The sequence below is a fragment of the Microcaecilia unicolor genome, chromosome 7 (genome assembly GCF_901765095.1).
Source record: "Microcaecilia unicolor chromosome 7, aMicUni1.1, whole genome shotgun sequence".
NCBI classification, from domain to species: Eukaryota; Metazoa; Chordata; class Amphibia; order Gymnophiona; family Siphonopidae; genus Microcaecilia; species Microcaecilia unicolor.
Window position 1 is genome coordinate 298,671,992 of NC_044037.1, and position 24,191 is coordinate 298,696,182.

Genomic DNA, 24,191 nt, shown 5'->3' on the forward strand with positions numbered 1-24,191 from the left:
TGATTGCCCAATACAGTTCCCCAGGATCAAAGTCCACTGCACTAACCACTAGGCTACTCCTCCACTCATTCCACCAATAAGAGCCAACCTCATCAGTGATGTCACAATGGCTTGATTGCCCAATACAGTTCCCCAGGATCAAAGTCCACTGCACTAACCACTAGGCTACTCCTCCACTCATTCCACCAATAAGAGCCAACCTCATCAGTGATGTCACAATGGCTTGATTGCCCAATACAGTTCCCCAGGATCAAAGTCCACTGCACTAACCACTAGGCTACTCCTCCACTCATTCCACCAATAAGAGCCAACCTCATCAGTGATGTCACAATGGCTTGATTGCCCAATACAGTTCCCCAGGATCAAAGTCCACTGCACTAACCACTAGGCCTACTCCTCCACTCCAGATGGGTTATTTTATCACAAGTCGTTCTATTTGGTTGATACTTTCTGTAGACAATGTTTGGGGTTTTTTTTTGCACAAGTTGATGACTGGATATTCTATTTTATTTTGCCTAGATGAAAACAATGTTCTACTTTTTTTTATTGTAATATGTTGAAAATTCAAAATAAACAAAAAAAAAAAAAAAAGGAAGAGCCAAGGGTCTTCTAAAACAAAAACAAGTCGTACTAGTTTGGTACAGAGTCTCATTGCATAAAATGAGGCCCTGTGCTAAAATAGCATGAGTTAGTGGTAAAATAACCCATCTTAATGGTAGCCCACTTTGATAAGTTTCTCTCTAAATCAAACCAGAGGCATTCTGTATGGCAGTACATCACTACCATAAACATTTGTAATAAAATAAAGTTACAAAAATGAAGGAAAACAATTAAAGACACTGTGAATGAAGGTCTATGATGCCACAGACTCTGAGCTCTTCGGGGGGTTTTTTCTTTTTGCGTGTGGTAAAGGTAGGTTCCAGCTTGACTGCCTGCTAAATTACTTAAACTTTTTTTTTTTTTTTTTTTTTTAATTTTTGCTAGCTATGTTGCATTCATTTTCAGGCCTGTGCTCTGACCACCATTGACACACACATCCCAGTTCTAGGCCTCCCCCGTGCATGAGACGTGCAGGTGGAACTGGACTTAAATGCCTAAAAAATAAGTTGGGAGAGTATATGGCACTAAATGTAGAAATAATAGGCATCTCAGAGACCTGGTGGAAGGAGGACTATCCAGTGGCGTAGCTACAGGTGGGCTTGGCCCACCCATTTATGGCTCAGGCCCACCCAACAGTAGCACATGTTTAGTGGTAACTGGTGGGAATCCCGAGCTCTGCCAGCTGAAGATTTCCCCCTGATGGTAACGAAAATGCTATTCTCCACAACACCGGCACCTGCGCATGCTCAGTTTTCAGTGCATGCCTGCTGCCAAGGTGGAAAGAAGCGTTTTCCCACCAGCTGAGATAATTGTTTTTTTTTTTTGGGGGGGGGGGGGGGGGGGAAGAGAACACTTGGTGCCCACCCAATTCTTGCCTAGGCCCACCCAAAATCTGTTGTCTGGCTACGCCCCTGGGACTATCAATGGGACAGTGTGTTAAACGGAGTACAAATTATATTGCATTGATAGAGAGGATCATATTGGAGTGGAGGGGGAGGTTGCACTATAAGTTAAAGAGGGAATTGAGTCAAGATAAACATTCTGTATGAAACAGAAAGCAGCGTGGAATCCTTATGGATAGAAATTCCATGTGAAGGGAAGGAGTATTCTGATAGGGCTATACTACCTTCTGCCAGGAGAGAACATATAGACAGATGAAGAAATGAAATGTTTACAGAAATTAGAAAAGCTGGCAAATTGGGCAACAGTTTAATAATGGGTGATTTCAGTTATCCCAATATTGACTGGATAAATGTTACATCAGGGAGCACTAGAGAGGTAAAATTCCTAGACATAATAAATGAGTGCTTCTTGGAGCAATTGGTCCAGGAACCAGCAAGAGGGGGAGCTATTTTAGATGCAGTCCTTAGTGGAATGCAGGGCATAGTAGAAGAGAGAATGATGTTGGGTCCACAAGGAAACAGTAATCATAATATGATCAAATTTGAACTAATATCTAGAGTGAAGTGGAGTGTAGCAGCATTTAATTTTTGAAAGGGCAACTATGATTAAATGAGGAAAATGGCTAAAAAGAAGCTAAAAGGATCAACTGCAAAGGTTAGGAGTTTAAGTCAGGCATGGACGTTGTTTAAAAATACCATCTTGGAAGCCCAGACCAGATGCATTCCATGTATTTACAAAGATGAAAAGAAGAGCAAACGACAGCCAGCATGGTTAAAAGGTGACATGAAAGAGACTATGAGGCTTATTTTCGAAAGAGAAAAACGCCCAAATTCCGACCTAAATCGGGAGATGGACGTCTTTCTCTTGTGGGTGCCCAAATCGGTATAATCGAAAGCCGATTTTGGGCGTTTCCAACTGCACTCCGTCGCGGGAACGCATAAAGTTGACGGGGGCGTGTCGGAGGCGTGGTGAAGGCGGGACTGAGGCGTGGTTATCGGCTGAGTAGAGATGTGCGTGCTCGGCCGATAATGGAAAAAAGAAAGGCGTTTTCAGAGAGAATTTAGGTCACTTTTGTTGGACCCGTTTTTTTCACGAACAGGTCCCAAAAAAGTGCCCTAAATGACTAGATGACCATCGGAGGGAACCGGGGATGACCTCCCCTGACTCCCCCAGTGGTCACTAACCCCCTCCCACCAAAAAAAAACGAATGTTAAACACTTTTTTTCCAACTTGTAAGCCAGCCTCAAATGTCATCCCCAGCTCCATGACAGCAGTATGCAGGTCCCCGAAGTAATTTTAGTTTAGTTAGTGCTGTGCGGGACCCATGCAGAGAGGAAAAATCGGAAGAAAAAAAAAAAAAACAAGCAAGTGCAGTCAGGGACGTCTAAATTACCAGGATAGTAAAAGGGGGAATCGAACCAGCAACCTTCTGATTACAAGCTCAGTGCTCTAGCCAGTGAGCCACATTATTCAGGTGTTTAGATGTCCTTCCCTTTCCATTAAGTCCCTTCAAGTTTCTGTCAGCCAATCACCGCTGTTTAGCTGACACAGATGTCAGCTAAATGAGCTGTGATTGGCTGACAGAAACTTGGAGAGACTTAATGGAAAGGGAAGGACGTTTAATCAGTGGTGCACTGGCTAGAGCACTGAGCTTGTAATCAAAAGGTTGCTGGTTCAATTCCCCCTTTTACTATCTTTTAATTTGGACGTCCCTGACTGCACTTGCTTGTTTGTTTTTTTCTTTTTCTTCCGATTTTTCCTCTCTGCATGGGTCCTGCGCAGCACCAACTAAAGTAAAATTGCTCTGGGGACCTGCATACTACTGTCATGGAGCTAGGTATGATATTTGAGGCTGGCATAGAGGCATCTCAGGGGGACCAGTGCACTACGAATGCTGGCCCCTCCCTCGACCAAATGCCTTGGATTTGGTCGTTTTTGAGCTGGGACGCTTCGGTTTCGATTATCGCTAAAAAAACAAAAACGCCCAGCTCAAAAAACGCCATAATCCAATGTATTTTCGAAAAAAAAGATGGACGTCCATTTTTTTCGAAAATACAGTTCGGCCCGCCCCTTCACGGACCCGTTCTCGGAGATGGACGTTTTTACAAATGGGCGTTCGCGTTCGATTATGCCCCTCTAAGAGAGCCAAAAAAAAAACATCCTTCAAAGAATGGAAAAAGGACCCGACTAAAGAAAATAAGAAGCAACATAAGCACTGGCAAGTTAGATGCAAAGCATTGATAAAGAGTGCTAAAAGAAAATATGAAGAGAAATTTGCCTGAGAGGCAAAAACTCACAGTAACAACTTTTTCGGTTACATAAGAAGCAGAAAGCCTTTGAGGGAATTCATTTATTTATTTATTTGTTACATTTGTATTTCACATTTTCCCACCTATTTGCAGGCTCAGTGTGGCTTACATAGTACCGGAGAGGCGATTGCAGACTCCGATGTTAACAAATACAAAGTGATATTGTGGTAAGATAAAGTTCATGTGGCACAGCCACACTAGGGATTCGTACAACGGAAGAGTTGTGTTATGTCCATTACATACTTTAGGTTTGTTGTGTTGCAGAGATCAAGCATTTATGTTGGATTGGTAGGGTATGCCTTTTTAAACAGGTTAGTTTTCAGTTTTTTCCGGAAGTTTAGGTGGTCGTACGTAGTTTTCACGGATTTTGGTAATGCGTTCCACAGTTGTGTGCTTAAGTAGGAGAAACTGGATGCGTAAGTTGATGGAACCTTTAGATCATGAAGTAGCAAAAGGGGCAGTCAGGGAGGACAAGGCCATAGTGGAGAGACTGAATGAATTGTTTGCTTCAGTCTTAATGGAAGAAGATGTAAGAGATCTACCTGTACCAGAAATGGTTTTCAAGGGCAACGATGCGGAGGAACTAAAAGAAATCTCGGAGAACCTGGAAGATCTACTGAGCCAAATCGACTAATTAAAGAGTAGTAAAACACTTGGACCGGATGGCAATCACCCTAGGGTACTGAAAGAACTCAAAGATGAAATTGCTGATCTGATGTTAGTGTTCTGTGACTTGTCATCAAAAGATTGGAGGGTGACCAGTGTAACTCCAATTTTTAGAAAGGGTCCTGGGGTGAGCCTGATGTCAGTGCCAGGCAAAGTAGTGGAAACTATTACAAAGAATAAAAGTATGGAACACCTAGATAAATATGGTTTAATGGAACAGAGTCAGCATGGGTTCAGTCAAGGAAAGTCTTGCCTCACCAATTTGCTTCATTTCTTTGAACGTGAATAAACGTGGATAAAGGTGAGCTGGTTGATGCAGTGTATCTAGATGGTCAGACAACTTTTGACAAAATTCCTCATGAGAGACTCCTGAAAAAATGAAAGTCATGGGATAGGAGGCAATGTCTTATTGTGGATTAGGAATTGTTTATTGGACAGAAGATAGAGGGTAGGGTTAAATGGCCATGTTTTTCAATGGATGAGGGTGAACAGTGGATCTGTACTGGGACCGGTGATATTTAACATAGTTATAAATGGTCTGGAAATCGGAATGTCAAGTGAGGTGATTAAATTTGCTGCTGACACAAAACTATTCAACGTTGTCCTAAGACATGCGGACTGTGAAAAATTGCAGGAAGATCTTAGGAAATTGGTAGACTGGACATTCAACTGCCAGATGAAATGTAATGTTGACCAATGCAAAATGATGCACATTGGGAAGAATAATCCGAATCATAGTTACCTGATGCTGGGGTCCACCTTAGGAGTCAGCACTCAAGAAAAAGATCTAGGTGCCATTGTAGATAGTATGCCGAAATCTTCTGGCCAGTGTGCAGCAGAGTCCATAAAAGCAAACAGGGTGCTAGGAATTATTAGAAAAGGGATGGCAAATAAGACCAAGAATACTGTAATGCTTCTGTACTGCTCCATGGTGTGACCTCATTTTGAGTATTGTGTTCAATTCTGGTTGCCATATCTCCAAAAACATATAGCGGAATTAGAAAAGGTTGAAGGAGAAAGGAAATTAGACTCCTGATATACTGCATTTCTGTGGTTACAGTCAAAGCAGTTTACATATTATAAGAAGTGTAACCAAAATTATAAAGGGGATGTAACTCCTCTCATATGAGGAAAGATTAGGGCTCTTCAGCTTGGAAAAGAGACAGCTGAGGGGAGGTATGATTGAAGTCTACAAAATCCTGAGTGTTGTAGAACGAGTAGAAGTGAATTGATTTTTTAGTCTTTCAAAATACAAAGACTAGGGGACACTCAGTAAAGTTACATGGAAATATTTTTAAAACAGAAGGAAATAAGCTCTGGAATTCATTGTAGGAGGATGTGGTAACAGTGATTTAACGCATGTGGTTTTAAAAAAGATTTGGACAAGTTTCTGGAGGAAAGGTCCATAGTCTGCTATCGAGATAGACATGGGGAAGCCATTGCTTGCCCTGGGATTGGTAGCATGGAATGTTGCTACTATTTGGGTTTCTGCCAGGTACTTGTGACCTGGATTGGCTACTGTTGGAAACAGGATACTGGGCTAGAAGGACCCTTGGTGTGACCTGGTTTGGTTTTGTTCTTATGACTACTTGCTGGGCATCAGTATCATGATCAGAAAACTAGAAGATCAGCGTGGTGTTTCTCAAGCTGGTCCTGGAATACTCCTTAGCCAGTCTGGTTTTCAGGATGTCCAAAATAAATACACATGAGAGAGATTTGGATGTAGGGGAGGCGGTGTCTGCAAATCTGTTTCATGCGTGTTCCTTATGGATTTCCTGAAAACCAGACTGGGCTTGGGGATACTTTAGGCATCCTGAGAAACACTGGTCTAGGGTATCCTCTGAGAAAGAGAAAGATGTGGAAACAGGCTTAAGGGTACAGGCAAACGAGAGCCAAGACAGCAGCAATCCTCCAAGTATAAATCTTTAAGCAGAGATAATGCAGCCTGCAGACAGGCTCCTCTACTGTTGCTACGTTCTTATCTAAATTAAATCGCCAGTTTTAAAACTCACTTTATGTTTCAATTTTCACCCTTCTGCAGAAGAGTTGCATGTTTTTGCAGCTGGGAGAATTTTGCTGACCTTTCTTGCCGCAAGTTCACAGCTCTCTCTCTCAGCTATAGAATGTGAACGTCAAAGTCTCCCGTTCATTTTACTCCAGCGGAGGCTTTCCTGAGACGGAGTATCTGAATTAATTTCCGCTCTGCTGTTGTACATGCTGGCTTTACTCTGCCCGTACCTGGGGGAGTGAATGAAATAGGCAGAGAATAGATTTAGGATGACTTTCTAGGAGCATGCTGGTCTGATACAGCTTTTCATTTTGTTGTTCCACATGTCATTGTCATTTTAATCTTCCTGCCACAGGAGCCGTGCAGGAAATTGCTAGCTCCGTGTGACCTGCAGACTTCTTTGCTCGGGGCAGCAGAGATCTGCCAGGGTATTAAATGGATTCAGGCGACAGAACATTATGCAAGTTTTCCTGATTTGAAACTTGGACAAAAAATACCATAGAGTTTTTAGTTTCTTGCCTTTTTATTTTTTAAATTGTCAAAAATATGGGACAGCCAAAACAGTCTTTTTTTTTTTGTTTTTGTTTTTGTTTCAGCCAAATCCAAATCTGCGGCTGAAATGGAAACCTAAACCAAAATTGGTCACTGTTTCTCGAATCACTGCTACGATACAGCACGAACCGCCAAACAGGAGCAACCCACACTCTCCCTCTCTTCCTCTCCTTCCCAACAGAGGTAGACTCATCCCCCTTCCCCCAAGGCCTACCTTACAATCGCTGGTGATCTAAAGGTGTAGTTGTGGCAGGAGCAATCCCCAGTCGCTTCTGTCCGTGCTGCCTCCGCTGTCAAAATGGGCTGCCCATGACCTCTAGTCAGATATTTCTTTGGTGGTTTTAGAATTCTGTAAGTCACAGCTGCAGTGGCCACCATGAGCCTGAGGCAGTGGACAAAAGAAATGATATTAAAGCTTGGTGTTTAAATTCTATTCTACTTTTTAGTCCTGGAAAGTGAAGGAATGTCATCTGGTTTAGATTCTCAAATGTTTAACGTTTGCCGGGCTAAAGGTTAGAAAGGTCATAGAGAGAAACTTTCTTTGACCCCTTGTGAGTGATGGATTGCTAATGCTACCACATATGGATACCATTATGAACAAGGCATGTTGCAGACATGCTGTAGTTTTAAAAAGGATTATTTTTTGTAGTTTTAAAAAGGATTAGTTTTAAAATGCTTAGAAGAAAATAGTTAGATTTAAGAAGTTCTTGATAGATGTAGATTATGTCTTATAAGGAATTTGATTTCTGCTTATTTTAGAATATGTTTTATTCTGTGTAATTAATAAGTTTTGTTTCTGTGTAGAATGTCTGTTCAACTCAGTGTTACTTTACAAGTAAGACTGCAGTTGAAGAGGTCAGCATCTGGTTTGAATTAGCCACAGTCCTAGCTAGTTCAATGTATGAAGCTAATAGGTGAAAGAGGTCAAGAAAAGTCTTGATTAATTATAGGTAAATGTAGGAATGGTCCTGAAAGTAATAACAAACTATATCTGTATGCTATTAAGTAAGACTGGTCCTTGACCCCTTAATGAATGCCAGAGTTCAGTTAGCAGTTAGTATGAAGTTGACTAGGAATATGAGAATAATAAATGTAAGATTGGCCTCTTAGCCCCTCAATGAACCTAAGTTATGAAGTTAGCTGAGAATTTAATCATAATAAAATGTCAAGAGATAGGAGCCAAATTGTCTAGCGTGAGAGGCCCCAGGTCATAGGTCAGTTAGGAAATGTCTGGAACCTATGTAACTGATATTTTGGAAATATATGTATAGAGATGATTGGTTCAGACAGGGTAATTAATCTATTCTTTACCATCTGGAAAGTAAGGGGGGCTAGGAGGGGGTTAGAACTGTATATAACTGGGAGCAGAAGCAGCTTACGTCAGAAGAAGAAGGAGCTGAGAAGAAGAGAAGAGAGCTGAAGAGGACAGACAGAAGCCACAAGATCCAGAGAGCTGAGAAAGAGAAGAAGAGACTTAGTGCTGATGTTCTACTTTGTTTGCTGGCAAATAAAGAAGATTTCTCCCTCATTCTGGTGTGTGCTGTTTGACTCCTGAAGTACCACAGATTCTGCTAACACTAGTGGTAATTCCTGCAACAAGCCTTTGTGACTTCTTGAATATTAGAGGGCTGATCAATCTCTCGTTATCATTGCCAGGATCCAGAGTGAAATCTTTAGTTCTGTTTGGTGCATTGAGTGGCCCAATCCAGTTGTCCTGTGGTACACACAGAAAGCTCTGTGAGGGCAGTTTCCACACTGTGCCCAGGGTCTGTGGGTGCTTTTTATCCGTAGAGCATGCGCTAATTAGCAAAGAGAAAGTATGCATGTGCATTCACCTCGAAAATTACTGAAGGAAAAAGTACTCGCCTTCTCTTTCACCCAAACAAGGTGCCTAATTTTGAAAATACAAAAGTATGCACATTCTTTGAGCCTCAACCACAGAAGCAGCTCCACTAAATGCAGGCAAATGAATGCCCATTGTGAAACAGTGAGTGCCAGCATGTCTCTGGAAATTGCCCTCTAAGGGGTTAATTCTCTAACAGGGCACCGATCGGAGAAGTCCAGGAAGACAACTATTTTATAAAGGCAACCATCTGTAGGTGCCTGCGTGCTTTTATAAGATGGGCTCATACAGTGATCTCCAGTAGTGCATAAATTCACACTTGTACTGGTGTGTTTCATAAAATATGCTTATAGGTTTATTTGTTGTTGTAAAAAAAATTATATTCCGTATTATCTCACACATTCTGAGTGGATTACAAAATTAACTAAAAAAAAATCAAAAAAAGAAAGCCACACGGAGTGTGGAGGTGCACTTAATCCCCACGAAAAAAAAGGGGGAGAGTGGGGGAAGATGGGCTCTTTCCAATCAATAGGGGAGACGTATATTGGAATAAAATGTAATATTTATTATAACAGGTTGACTCAACACAGCCGTGTTTCGGTGCCGTAGCACCTTCTTCAGGAGTCTATAAAACACAAATAAATATAAACTATAAATAACAACAATCATAGAAGAATATTATAGATATATTAACATAAAAGGCATCTATAAAAGCATAAATTTTAATCAAGAAAAAAAACATCAATAAAAAATTAACTTACATAATTCAGAACACAGTGCAAACCTAATTAAACTTCACACAATTCAAATAGCATTTTGTTAAAAACAATTACAATAAAACTATAAACCATCACATTGTTCCCATTTCCAGTCTCAGAGCTCAACCACAAATGTGCTGACCAGCAAATATTTCTCCTCCACCTCCACTCCACCTATCCTATATCCCTTAGAACACCTACGTGCAGATCTCGTAATAGGGGATACATGTTTCTGTGCAGTTGCAAAATTTAATAAAAGCCCTTTTCTGTATGTAAAATTGGCTTTGTGTTTCATGAACAGAAAAACCTTTTAAAAAGATGCCCTCACATGTTGCTGAGAGTTTGTCTTTGATCAAGCTACTAAGGAAACCAAAGAAAGCAAAAGAGGATAGCCTCCCAAAAAACTGAAGTTTGTGGATTTTATTTGGATTTGTAAGAGAGCCTTTTGCTCGTAACATGTATGTGTTCTCTTGGCAGGCTGCCAGGAGAGTGATCTTATTGTCCGGTACTCCAGCCATGTCCCGGCCATCTGAGCTTTACACCCAGATCACTGCCGTCAAACCATCTTTTTTTCCACGTTTCCATGACTTCGGGCTCCGCTACTGTGATGCCAAAAAGGTAAGTGTCCCAGGGAGAACACAGAAAATCTCACTTCCCCAGCTACCTCTGTCGTTGGAAAAGCAATATTAGCCCACTCGTGACCACTGAATACGTGTCTAGAACTACCAAATGTTTGCAAGGGAATGAGAGAGTGAAGTGACCATGACCTGAGCTTGGGCTTTGTACCAGGGGCGTATCTGAGATTCGGCGGTAGGGGGGGGGCAGGAGCTAGAGTGAGGGGGCACATTATAACCCCCCTTACCGCCGTCGTCGTCAACCCTCCCCCCCTACCGCCGTTAACCCTCCCCCGCCTACCGCCGTCACCTACCCCGAGGTCCGCTCCTGCCGGTTTTTTAAACTATTACTTCAGCTGAAGCCCAGCCGAGGTCTTCTTTAACTTCATCTTCATCCTCGTGCTGTTAAAGCTGCATGATGCATCATTCGAGTTGGACGGAGTTTGACGTCGCAGCACGTTGACGTCCGTACAACGTGCTGCGACGTCAAACTCTGTCCAGCTGGAAGGATGCATCATGCAGCTTTAACAGCACGAGGATGAAGATGAAGTTAAAGAAGACCTCGGCTGGGCGGGTGGGGGTTGGGGTCCCCGCCAGCTGAAGTAATAGTTTAAAAAACCGGCAGGAGCGGACCTCGGGGTAGGTGACGGCGGTAGGCGGGGGAGGGTTAACGGCGGTAGGGGGGTCCAGGGCGAAATCTGCGGGGGCCCAGGCCCCTGTGGCCCCACGCAGATACGCCCCTGCTTTGTACTTGTATTCACAAGCCACTACCTACTTTTCTTTATGTGCTGCTTTTCCCGTTGTTATGGGAGAAACCTGGTGGATAGAAATCTGTTTTTTTGTTTTTTTATTTAAATTGAATTTTGAAGTGAGTTTGTACAAAAAATGAATCTCTGCAATGTCATGAATAGTAATCATGTCTTGAATGTTTTTCTGAAGATGAGACATAACGGACCTCATCAGCCCTTGCAGGTGGTGTACATGCACACTCAGAGGGGCATAATCGAATGCGGACGCCCATCTCCATGGGCGACTACCTCCGAGGACGGGTCCGCGAAGGGGCGGGACAGACCGTATTTTTGAAAAAGATGGGCGTCCATCTTTGGTTTCGATAATACGGTTGGTGCCGGGCAAATGCATCGGATTTGGGCGGATTTGAGGTGGGCGGTATCGGTTTTCAGCGATAATGGAAACCGAAGCCGCCCAGCTCAAAAACAAACAACTCCAAGGCATTTGTTCGTGGGAGGGGCCAGGATTCGTAGTGCACTGGTCCCCCTCACATGCCAGGACACCAACCGGGCACCCAAGGGGGGCACTTGTAAAAAGTAAAAAAAAAAATTAAAATATCTCCCAAGTGCATAGCTCCCTTACCTTGGGTGCTGAGCCCCCCCCAAATCCCCCCCCCAAAACCCACTGCCCACAACTCTACACCATTACCATTGCACTTATGGGTGAAGGGGGGCACCTAGATGTGGGTACAGTGGGTTTTGGGGGCGGTTTGGAGGGCTCCCATTTACCAGCAGAAGTGTAACAGGAAGGGGGGGATGGGCCTGGGTCCGCCTGCCTGAAGTCCACTGCACCCACTAACAACTGCTCCAGGGACCTGCATACTGCTGTGATGGAGCTGGGTATGACGTTTGAGGCTGGCATCAGGCTTGCAAAAAAAAGTTTTTAAAGTTCTTTTTTTTGGTGGGAGGGGGTTAGTGACCACTGGGGGAGTCAGGGGAGGTCATCCCCGATTCCCTCCGGTGGTCATCTGGGCAGTTGGGGCATTTTTGGGGGGACTTGTTCGTGAAAAAAAAGGGTCCAAAAAAAGCGGCCCAAATTCTCGCTACTGCCGCCCTTCTTTTTTCCATTATCAGCCGAGGGCGCCCAGTTCTCAGCCGATAAACACGCCCCAGTCCTGCCTTCACCACGCCTCCGACACGCCCCCGTCAACTTTGTTCGTTCCCGCGACAGACTATAAGCCTAAGTAGACTATTTCTAAGAACTGATTACTAGCATTCTAATTGGTTCAGGGGCCTATAAATCGGAGATTAGGCCAAATGTAGGTGGGAGGGAATTAAACTCTCAACTGAGGTTTCCTGTGACTGTCAGCTCTGCTCTACACAGATGCTATGGTAAACTCTAGAACTGTCCCTGCTAGCCTATGAAACTGTAATCTAGAGTTTAAATACTAAACAAGCAAATATGCAGGAAGGGAAAGTCAATTTTCAGCCCCTCTTTCCCCTTTTATCTGGGTGATTGCTTAAGTCACCAGGTAAAACCTTTGGGAAATTGCTGTTCTCCTTCGTCAGTGTAATTTTGGTTACATCTAGCACAGCAGCGCTCTAATTTATTCATAATTGTGGAAGTGATTGAATGAGAGGAGCTTTAAACTATCATAGCCCCTCAGGAATTAAACAGAAATAAGAATGAAAAAGGTGGATTCTAATTTTTTTTTCCTGTTAACTGAATAATATACATTTTTTCTACGAGTGTTTTGAGAAACAGGTCTATAGAGCAGCAGATAAACTCCTGGGGTAGGCACAGTTAGCCATCTGAATGTATAGCTTTTCCCTGGTGTTATACAGATGCCCTGGGGCTGGGACTACTCTGGATCTGCCAACCTGAACGAGCTGAAGCTTTTGCTGGAAGAATCGCTGATGATTCGCCGACTGAAGGCTGATGTTCTCTCCCAGCTCCCAGCCAAGCAGCGCAAAATGGTGATAGTGGCTACGGAGGGAATGAATGCCAAGGCCAGGGCAGCACTGGCAGCAGCAGCCAAGGAGATGACCAAAGGGTATAAAAATGTGAGTTTGAACCCATGGCATCAGTCCATTGTCTCATTATTGTTAAATTCCCTGATTCTCCTATGCATAGATCTGTTTACTTTCTGCCAGCCAGTGTGTGATAGTGAACCTAGAGTCAACCCGTCAACACCATGACAGGTTTAGCCATCTCTTGATTCATGAGAAGATCTTTTTTCACATGAAGTGGTATTTAGAATGGTGGTGGTGGTTGAAATACTACTACTACTACTATTTAGCATTTCTATAGCGCTACAAGGCATACGCAGCGCTGCCAAACATAGAAGAAAGACAGTCCCTGCTCAAAGAGCTTACAATCTAATAGACAAAAAATAAATAAAGTAAGCAAATCAAATCAATTAATGTGAACGGGAAGGAAGAGAGGAGGGTAGGTGGATGCGAGTGGTTACAAGTGGTTACGAGTCAAAAGCAATGTTAAAGAGGTGAGCTTTCAGTCTAGATTTAAAGGTGGCCAAGGATGGGGCAAGACGTAGGGGCTCAGGAAGTTTATTCCAGGCATAGGGTGCAGCGAGACAGAAGGCGCAAAGTCTGGAGTTGGCAGTAGTGGAGAAGGGAACAGATAAGAAGGATTTATCCATGGAGCGGAGTGCAAGGGAATGGGTGTAGGGATGGACGAGTGTGGAGAGATACTAGGGAGCAGCAGAGTGAGTACATTTATAGGTTAGTAGAAGAAGTTTGAACAGGATGCGAAAACGGATAGGGAGCCAGTGAAGGGTCTTGAGGAGAAGGGGTAGTATGAGTAAAGCGACCCTGGCGGAAGATGAGACGGGCAGCAGAGTTTTGAACCGACTGGAGAGGGGAGAGTTGACTAAGTGGGAGGCCAGCAAGAAGCAGATTGCAGTAGTCTAAACGAGAGGTGACAAGGGTGTGGATGAGGGTTTTGGTAGAGTGCTCGGAAAGAAAGGGGCGGATTTTACGGATGTTGTAAAGAAAGAAACGACAGGTCTTGGCGATCTGCTGGATATGAGCAGAGAAGGAGAGAGAAGAGTCAAAGATGACCCCAAGGTTTCGAGCTGAGGAGACAGGGAGAATGAGAGAGCCATCAACAGAAATAGAAAACGGGGGGAGCGGGGAGGTGGGTTTGGGGGGGAAAATGAGAAGCTTGGTTTTGCTCATATTTAATTTCAGGTGGCGTTGAGACATCCAGACAGCAATGTCAGACAAGCACGCTGAAACTTTGGTTTGGATGCAAGGTGAGATATCAGGGGTAGAAAGGTAGATTTGGGGGGAGTCAGCATAGAGATGGTAGGAAAAGCCATGGGATGAGATTAATGAACCAAGGGAAGAAATGTAGATAGAAAAGAGGAGGGGACCAAGAACAGAACCCTGAGGTACGCCGACAGGCAGAGGGATAGAAGTAGAAGAGGATCCACCAGAGTGAACACTAAAGGTGCGGAGGGAGAGGTAGGAAGAGAACCAGGAAAGGACAGAGCCCTGGAATCCAAGTGAGGACAGGGTATCGAGACGTATGCTGTGATCGACAGTGTCAAAAGCAGCGGAAAGATCAAGAAGAATGAGGATGGAATATTGACCTCTGGATTTAGCCAGTAATAGGTCATTGGAGACTTTAGTAAGCGCAGTTTTGGTTGAGTGGAGAGGGCGAAAACCAGATTGTAGTGGGTCAAGAATAGCATGTGAGGAGAGAAAATCAAGGCAGCGGCGGTGAACAGCACGCTCAAGTAATTTGGAGAGAAAAGGAAGGAGGGAGATGGGTCGGTAATTAGAGGGACAAGTAGGGTCGAGTGAAGGCTTCTTAAGGAGAGGTGTGACCACAGCATGTTTAAAGGCAGCAGGGACAGTCGCAGTGGAAAGTGAGAGGTTGAGAATGTGACAGATAAAAGGAATAAGAGCAGGAGAGATGGCATTAAGAAGGTGGGTGGGAATGGGATCAGAGGAACAGGTGGTACATTTTGAGGAAGAAAGGAGAAGTGTAGTTTCCTCAATAGTAACTTCAGGAAAGGAGGAAAGGGAATGAGGGGAAGGAGAGAGAGGGAAACGGACTAGTGGAGGGAGAGGTGGTGAAGTAGAGAAAGCAAGGTTTATCTTTTGAACCTTGTTGTGAAAGAATTCAGCAAGGGTCTCTTGTATCCAGTACAGGCCCCTGATGAATATTGTACAAGACCTACTACGCATCCAGTTTCTCCTTTTTGGGCAGCCAGCTTTGGAACGCTCTACCCAGACCAATCCGATTAATAAACAACTTCTTGCCCTTTAGAAAAATGCTGAAAGCTCATCTCTTTAAGCAAGCCTACCCAAATGCCCCAACCTAATCTTACCAACCTCCACTCCCAATTCTGTTCTGACTTAGATACCGACCTTCCATCCTTCTCTTTCCATCTCTCCTTAATTCTATCCCTCCTTACCCCTTTTCTCCCAAATTACACTATCCTATCTTGTCTACCCTCTTTTATCCTAGTCATATATTATCTAGCTCAACTTACCATACACTACTAAGCCCAACTTTACATTGTTTTACTACTGTTTTATTAAAATTCTATTAACTTTGTATTTCAAATTACTATGTAAGCTGCATTGAGCCTGATTTATGTGGGAAAGCGTGGGAAAGCGCAGGGTACAAATGTAATAATAATAATACAAGTGTCCTCTGCTTCCTCAATCCTCTGTCCCTTCTACCCTCTCAAATGAGATCAGCCTCCCCCCTCGGCCTACCTAAAGTCCCTGGTGGGACCTGTTCTGTTTGTGCTAACTCTTTGTATATTACAAAACAAGCCGTTGAGCCCATGAAAGCGGTCGGAGCAACGCCGGGTGCAGCCGAGCCCCCGCCCAGGAAAGCCGCCCCGGGGGATGGTGGCAGAGGAAAGCGCCCGGGTCACAGCAGCGGCGGCGGTGGCAGCCAAAGTTTGGCATAATTCAGATGTGCTATTTGATGTGGATTTTTGAAACGAGATGTAAAATGGAAAAGAAAGACCATCGGGTTGAGTCTGTTACGCTTGTTAAGTCTGTTAGGTTTTGAACTTTGACGTAAAGGATTAAAACAATTGAAGATTGGTGGCTGAAGGGTGCGCAATATCACAAACGGACTGAAGAACCTCACAGAAGGACTCAAAGATGTATGTGGTTTATTTACCGATGGTCATTTCGATTTCAAATGTTGTATTTTAATCTTTGAATTTTGAGTAGAGTATATGAGAATGAATGAAGTATGAATGGTGGCTGTATGACTTTTAATGTGTTGTGTTTTGATATGTAAGGAATTGTTATTATTACATTATATATATGTGACTTTGTCAATAAAGATTATTTGATATATTGTATTTATGTATATACTTTCCTGATTTGTTTATAATTAATAGTAGGAGGAAGTTGAGATTAGTTAGATTCCTATTTAGATAAATTTCATAGGGAATAAAACTATAAAATTTGAGACACCCCCACCCCCCCCACCCAGACTTCAAGTTCCTGTCCAATCCCTGTCCTGTCACGCAGTGGGTGACCCCAGTCCAGTCACTTGAAGGGAAGCTGTGGAATGAGGGGACATGGGATGGAGGTGAAAAGGGGGCAGACTTAAGGGTAACCTAGGGAAATGCTTCTTCACGAAAAGGGTGGTGAATTCATGGAGCAGCCTCCCGATGGAGGTGGTGGAAACAGACTGTTTTTTTGGTTTGAGGAAGCTTGGGACAGGTACATAGGATCTTAAGGGGGGAGATGGGGATGTTAGATGGTGTGATTGATCAGATTGGATGGGCCTTATGGTCTTTATCTGTCTTAATTTTCTCTATTTTCTGTTTCACCCTCGGTGAGTTCCTTAGTCTTTCCTCAGTAAGATTGTAAGCTCTTGGCATTGGGGACCAATCAACTGTCATGTAATCTATGGCTGCACAAAACTGCTGTTGCTATATAAATCATTACCGTTATCTCTTACAGAAACGCCAGGAGAAGGAAGCCCTCCTGCTCTTCTACAACAGAACTGCAGAAGCCAAAGTACAATGCGCAGTGTAAGTTCCTGCGAAAATCTGAACGTGCTTTCCCCCCTTTCTTTCACAGATCCTGTGACAGGTTTGTCCCATCCATAGTGTGCACATGCTGGGGCAGAGAAGAGTGGGGATCAGGTCCTATAGTCCTTTGGGATCACCAGAGTCAGCATTCAGATATATCCTCTTTACCGTCATCTCACTCCTCCCTCACTCTGCTTTATTTGTTTCTTAGCCATCTCAGAACACAAACTAGGGAGGTAATTTTCATAACTGCACACATGTTTTTCCCTGCATGTGCTTCAGTGAATTCTCAAAACAAAAATGTGCACATACTTCAGCTGTGAGAATTATCCAGGGGTTTTGTGTGCTTATATATACATCTGCTCCGTAGCACGTACAAAGTTTCTTGGTTTATTTTATGCACATGTAGCTAACCCCATGAATGCCTCCACCCAGTCTGAGTAAAATTTAGGTGCTTAATTTTACAAGCATCTTGGTCAAGCAGCATTATAAAAATGTATTTCTTTGTTTGTAACATCATCTGCGTTACTTTCCTATCTGCATTCCCTTCAAACATGACTTGACAGAAATAACCAATGAAATCAATGACGGCCTGACCATCATGGACTCCTGGGCAAATTCATTCCAACTGAACACTGAGAAAACACACAGCCTTATCCTCGCCTCTCAAAATAAAAATTATAAACCCACAACAATAAACACCCCAGGATACACCCTCCCTATCTCAGACAGCCTAAAAATACTCGGAGTCACACTCGACCGCAACCTTACTCTCGAGAGCCAAGTAAACTCTGTAATAACGAAAATGTTCTATTGTGTGGAAACTCAAAACGATTAAAACCTTTCTTCCCAAGGGAAACTTTTCGAAACCTAATACAATCAATGGTCCTAAGTCATGCAGACTATTGCAACGGTATCTATGCGGGATGCAGAGAACAACTCACGAAAAAACTCCAGACCGCCCAAAACACAGCAGCCAGACTGATATATAGTAAAACCTGATTCGAAAGTGCCAAACCCCTCCGAGAAAAGCTGCATTGGCTCCCGATCAAAGAACGGATCATCTTCAAAATTTGCACCTTGGTCCACAAAATTATATATGGCGTAGTCCCAGGATACATGATAGAACTTTTATAGATCTACCATTAAGAAACAGTATCGGATCATCACGATCCTAACTAAACCTACATTACCCAACCTGCAAAGGACTTAAATACAAAACAACTTACGCATTCGGCTTCTCCTACATAAGCACACAACTATGGAACGGGGACTCCCTAAAGCTGTGAAAACTATCCATGACCACCTGAACTTCAGGAAATCACTAAAACCAACCTCTTCAAAAAGGCCTACCCCAATGATCCAACGTAAACCCTTCACCCAGCAACACAGCACAACCAATGATTGTACCGGACAATATACAATCTTCATTACCTTCGACCCTCTATAATAAGTACCTCGTTCAATCACTATATAACCATGTATTTGTTATCAGCCGACCTGGCGAACGCCTTGACGGTACTATGTAAGCCTCATTGAGCCTGCAAATAGGTGGGAACATGTGGGGTACAAATAAATATTTATTTATTTATTGCATTTGTATCCCACATTTACCCACCTATTTGCAGGCTCAATGTGGCTTACAGAGTTTTGTTATGACATTGTCATTCCAGGATATCAGATACAATTAGTAATGTACAGAGATTAGGTATGGGAAGAAAAAAAAGGAAAGTGATAGGCGGGTAAGTATATAAGGTGGACTTTCATAACTGGGTGGGTTGGCGAGGTAATTTAGTAAGGCTATGGGTTCTCTTTGTAGGCCTTGTTGAAGAGATATGTATTCAGAGATTTGCGAAAGCTAGTTATTTCGTCAATAGTTTTCAGGGCTATAGGTAGTGCATTCCACAACTGCGTGCTCATGTAAGAGAAGGTAGTGGCATGCATCAGTTTGTATTTTAGTCCTTTACAGCTGGGGAAATGCAGATTGAGAAATTTGCAGGATGATCTTATGGCGTTTCTGGGAGGTAGGTCCACGAGGTTTAGCATGTAGATTGGGGCGTCTGCGTGAATGATTTTGTGCACAATCGTGCAGATCTTGAACACAATGCGTTCCTTAAGTGGGAGCCAGTGAAGTTTCTCTCTTAGGGGTTTTGCACTTTCATATTTAGTTTTTCCAAATATAAGTCTTGTGGCAGTATTCTGGGCTGTTTGTAGTTTTTTGATAGTCTGTTCTTTGCAGCCAGCGTACAGTGCGTTGCAGTAATCCAAATGACTTATTACCATTGACTGTACCAGGGTACGGAAGATGTATCTCGGGAAGAAAGGTGTTTTACTCTTTTGAGTTTCCACATGGAGTGGAACATCTTTTCGTCGTGTTCTTCACGTGGGTATCGAGAGTGAGGTTTCGATCAATGTTAGCTCCAAGAATTTTCAAGTTTTGTGAGACGGGAAGAGAGCAGTATGGTGGAGAAGTTGTTTGTGTTATGTTGTGAGGTGAGTACAAGACATTGTGTTTTTTTTCTGCGTTAAGTTTTAGCTGAAATGCATCCGCCCAGGAGTGCATGATTTGGAGGCTTTGGTTGATCTCGTTGGTGATTTCATTTAAGTCATGTTTGAACGGGATGTAAATTGTGACATCATCTGCATATATGTAGGGGTTGAGGTTTTGCTTTACACAAAAATGCTTTTGAAAAATACCCTCTAGGTCAGTGGTTCTCAGTCTATTCGTTGGGACACACCTAGTCAGTCTGGTTTTCAGGGTATCAACAGTGCATATGTAAATAAGAGATTTGCTTACAAAGTGCAAGCAAACCTGTCTTCTATCTCATTCATTATGGATATATCCTGACAACTCGACATGCAGGGTGTCATGAGGATTTGGTTGAGAGCCTCTGCCCTAGTGGCAGAGGCTGTATGTGCTTGAGACTACAGTAAAATGCAAGATGCATGTCTTGAAGAGCAGCATCCAGTTGTGCTGGAGAATGGGAGGGAGTTGCTTAATTGTCTTGGCACCAATGCATAACCCCCACATTCAAAAAGCAGGAGGTGCCTAGGGAATGATGTTATTGAGCTCAGGTATCGAAGGTGCACAGCACCAATTCATCAAGGGCAGCAGAAAGGTCTACTCTCCAGTGTATCTGCAAGAAATATACATTAGGTGAAGCTACATATAGGTTAATTTGCATATCTTGGTTACTGAAAGACAGATTCCTCTTCGGTTCTGTAGGACCAGCATTGTGCTGCTCAAATATCTTTAAGCTTGCACGTGCCAGTTTTTATTTTTATTTTATTTTTGTTACATTTGTACCCTGCGCTTTCCCACTCATGGCAGGCTCAATGCGGCTTACATGGGGCAATGGAGGGTTAAGTGACTTGCCCAGAGTTACAAAGAGCTGCCTGTGCCTGAAGTGGGGAATTGAACTCAGTTCCTCAGTTCCCCAGGACCAAAGTCCACCACCCTAACCACTAGGCCACTCCTCCACTGTTGCTACTATTTGAGATTCTACATGGAATGTTGCTATTCCACTAGAAGTCGGCCCTTGCAGATCACCAATGTGGCCGCGCAGGCTTCTGCTTCTGTGAGTCTGACGTCCTGCACGTCAGACTCACAGAAACAGAAGCCTGCGCAGCCTTCTACATGGATTGTTGCTAGTGGAATAGCAACATTCCATGCAGAATCTCCAATAGTAGCAACATTCCAGGTAGAATCTCCAATAGTAGCAACATTCCAGGTAGAATCTCCAATAGTAGCAACATTCCATGTAGAATCTCAGTGCGGCTCACATGGGGCAATGGAGGGTTAAGTGACTTGCCCAGTGTCCCACTAGCAACATTCCATGTAGAAGTCGGCCCTTGCAGATCACCAATGTGGCCGCGCAGGCTTCTACATGGAATAGCAACATTCCATGTAGAAACTCCAATAGCAGCAACATTCCATGTAGAATCTCCAATAGTATCTATTTTATTTTTGTTACATTTGTACCGTGCGCTTTCCCACTCATGGCAGGCTCAATGCGGCTTACATGGGGCAATGGAGGGTTAAGTGACTTGCCCAGAGTCCCACTAGCAACATTCCATGTAGAACTCGGTCCTTGCAGATCACCAATGTGGCCGCGCAGGCTTCTACATGGAATAGCAACATTCCATGTAGAATCTCCAATAGTAGCAACATTCCAAGTAGAATCTCCAATAGTATCTATTTTATTTTTGTTACATTTGTACCCTGCGCTTTCCCACTCATGGCAGGCTCAATGCGGCTTACATGGGGCAATGGAGGGTTAAGTGACTTGCCCAGAGTCACAAGGAGCTGCCTGTGCCTGAAGTGGGAATGGCACTCGGTTCCTCAGTTCCCCAGGACCAAAGTCCACCACCCTATAGAAGACCTGTCATGGAGAAGGAGGGGAATATTTTGAGAGCTTATGTGTCCAAATTAGCAAATGATTAGAATTTTAGCTGTCAGCCTCAGTCAAGAGCTGTGCCCATTAGCAGTGGTTGGCAGTGCTATTTCAGGCCTTAGGATTGCAAATAGGATCTTCACTGAGTACAAAATACGAAGAGAGAACAGCAGACGGAGTTGTTACGATTTGTACAGACAGCTCACACTTCTCTTATGTACTACCAAAGTGAGGGAGAGCTTATCTTTGCTTTGCACTCTGCCTTGTCTTATCAAACATGCTCCTTGCAATGCTTGTCTGTAGGCTCATAAGGACAGATGGAGAGACAGAGGGAAACATGGACAGACAGCAGCATTGGCCTTCAAACATAGTAACATAGTAGATGACCGCAGAAAAAGACCTGCACGGTCCATCCAGTCTGCCCAACAAGATAAACTCATATGTGCTACTTTTTGTGTATACCTTACCTTGATTTGTACCTGTCCTTTTCAGGGCACAGACCGTGTAAGTCTGCCCAGCACTATCCCCGCCTCCCAACCACCAGCCCCTCCTCCCACCACTGGCTCTGGCACAGACCGTATAAGTCTGCCCAGCACTATCCCCGCCTCCCGCCACTGGCTCTGCCACCCAATCTCGGCTAAGCTCCTTAGGATCCATTCCTTCTGAACAGGATTCCTTTATGTTTGTCCCATGCGTGTTTGAATTCCGTTACCGTTTTCATTTCCACCACCTCCCGCGGGAGGACATTCCAAGCATCCACTACTCTCTCTGTGAAAAAATACTTCCTGACATTTTTCTTGAGTCTGCTCCCCTTCAAACTCCCCTAACCCGCCCTCACTCACTCACTCACCAGCCCTGTACTGCCACCTTGCATTTCAATTCCCACTGTCGCCCCATGGAGATTGTTTTGGGCAGTGGTGGCTCTGTCAGACCCAGTGGCACTTAAATGCAGCTAATTGATGACCTTGGAGTAATCTTCGACTCCTCTCTCTCCTTCTCTGCTCACATTCAGCAGATTGCCAAAACCTGTCAATTGTTTCTCTATAACATCAGAGAGTAGACCTTTCTTCATCTTTGAGCACTCTACCAGAATCCTTATCCACACTGTTTATCACCTCTCACCTAGACTATTGCAACCTGCTTCTCACCGGCCTCCCACTTAGCCGTCTCTCTCCTCTTCAATCAGTCCAAAACTCTGTTGCACGACTCATTTTCCGCCAAAGTCGCTATGCTCACATTAGCCCTGTCCTCAAGTCACTTCACTGGCTCCCTATCCGTTTCCGCATTCAATTCAAACTTCTCTTACTGACCTATAAGTGCATTCACTCTGCCGCTCCCCAGGACCTCTCCACTCTTGTCTCCCTACACCCCTTCTCGAGCACTCCGTTCTGTTGACAAATCGCTCTTATCTGTCCCCTTCTTCTCTACTGCTAATTCTAGACTCCGTTCCTTCAATCTCGTTGCTCCACACGCCTGGAATAGAGTTCCCGAGCATGTACGTCTAGCCCCGTCTTTAAGTCCAAGCTAAAAGCCCACTTGTTTGACGCTGCTTTTGAGTCCTAACCACTGCTCACTTGCCTGTACCTTTATCCTCTCCTCTTTAATTCCCCTCGCCTCTTACTTGTTCTGTCTGTTACCTGTCTTATTTAGATTGTAAGCTCTTTGAGCAGGGACTGTCTTTGTGTGTATAGTGTACAGCGCTGCCTGCGTATGCCTTGTAGCGCTATAGAAATGATATGTAGTAGTAGTAATTGTGCAATGCACTGTCTTACGTTCCTCCTCTCCCTTCCATTTCTTCACCTTCTACTGCTGTTTGCTTATATATTCAGTAGAAATATAGCAGGGGGACTATTTTGTACATCACAGGATCCCTGGTCATTTCCTAAGCCTGAAGTTTTATGGTGAAGGAAGTTCCATGATCTATAACAAAGTTATATCAGTGCAGACTTCACTAGGCAGGGCTGTTGCATCAAGGTTTGACTGCATATTCGTTCTACAGTCCCTGTTCTGCCGCATGATTGGAGAATCACATAGCAAGACATTCATTTCTAAATAGCAGGCTTTCTCTCTTTGCTGACATAAACACATTACAAGGACTTCAAAACAGGTTGTAATTAGAGGTGGAAAGGCAGGCTTCCAGGGTAGCCTCTGGTGCTTGAAACAAACTCCTTGCATCTTGTCTAGTTGTGCAATAGAATCAGAGCAGTGCGAAAGCCAGTCCTGTGTGGATGCAGATCTGCACTGTGCCGCCTTCCGGAGGAGTAGCCTAGTGGTTAGTTCAGTGGACTTTGATCCTGGGGAACAGAGTTTATTTCCCACTGCAGCTCCTTGTGACTCTGGGCAAGTCACTTAACCCTCCATTGCCCCTGGTACAAAATAAGTACCTGAATATATGTAAACCGCTTTCAATGTAGTTGCAAAAACCTCAGGCAGTATATCAAGTCCCCTTTCCCTGTTTGAGGATCTACATGGAATGTTGCTTCTATTTGAGATTTTGTTGCTACTGTTTGACATTCTACATGGAGTATTGCTATTCCACTAGCAACATTCCATATAGAAGCCTGCCCTTGCAGATCAGCAACGTGGCCGCGCAGGCTTCTGTTTCTGTGAGTCGTACGTCAGACTCACAGAAACAGAAGCCTGTGCGGCCACATTGCTGATCTGCAAGGGCAGGCTTCTATATGGAATGTTGCTAGTGGAGGAGTAGCCTAGTGGTTAGTGCAGCGGACTTTGATCCTGGGGAACTGAGTTCGATTCCCACTGCAGTTCTTTGTGACT

At 43.8% G+C, this 24,191-nt stretch overlaps 1 protein-coding gene across 3 annotated transcripts in view; it reads left to right on the forward strand.

Annotated features, from left to right (window-relative positions):
• SMARCAL1 (SWI/SNF related, matrix associated, actin dependent regulator of chromatin, subfamily a like 1) overlaps nucleotides 1–24,191 on the forward strand; it is a 168,893-nt gene that overhangs the window by 130,683 nt on the left and 14,019 nt on the right. For 2 of the 3 annotated variants that reach the window (XM_030209709.1, XM_030209710.1), the window contains exons 10-12: nucleotides 10,117–10,257; nucleotides 12,827–13,045; nucleotides 16,949–17,019. In XM_030209709.1, the coding sequence (XP_030065569.1) occupies nucleotides 10,117–10,257; nucleotides 12,827–13,045; nucleotides 16,949–17,019 (431 nt within the window). The remainder of the gene's footprint in view (nucleotides 1–10,116; nucleotides 10,258–12,826; nucleotides 13,046–16,948; nucleotides 17,020–24,191) is intronic. The other variant, XM_030209712.1, reaches the window with a different exon arrangement.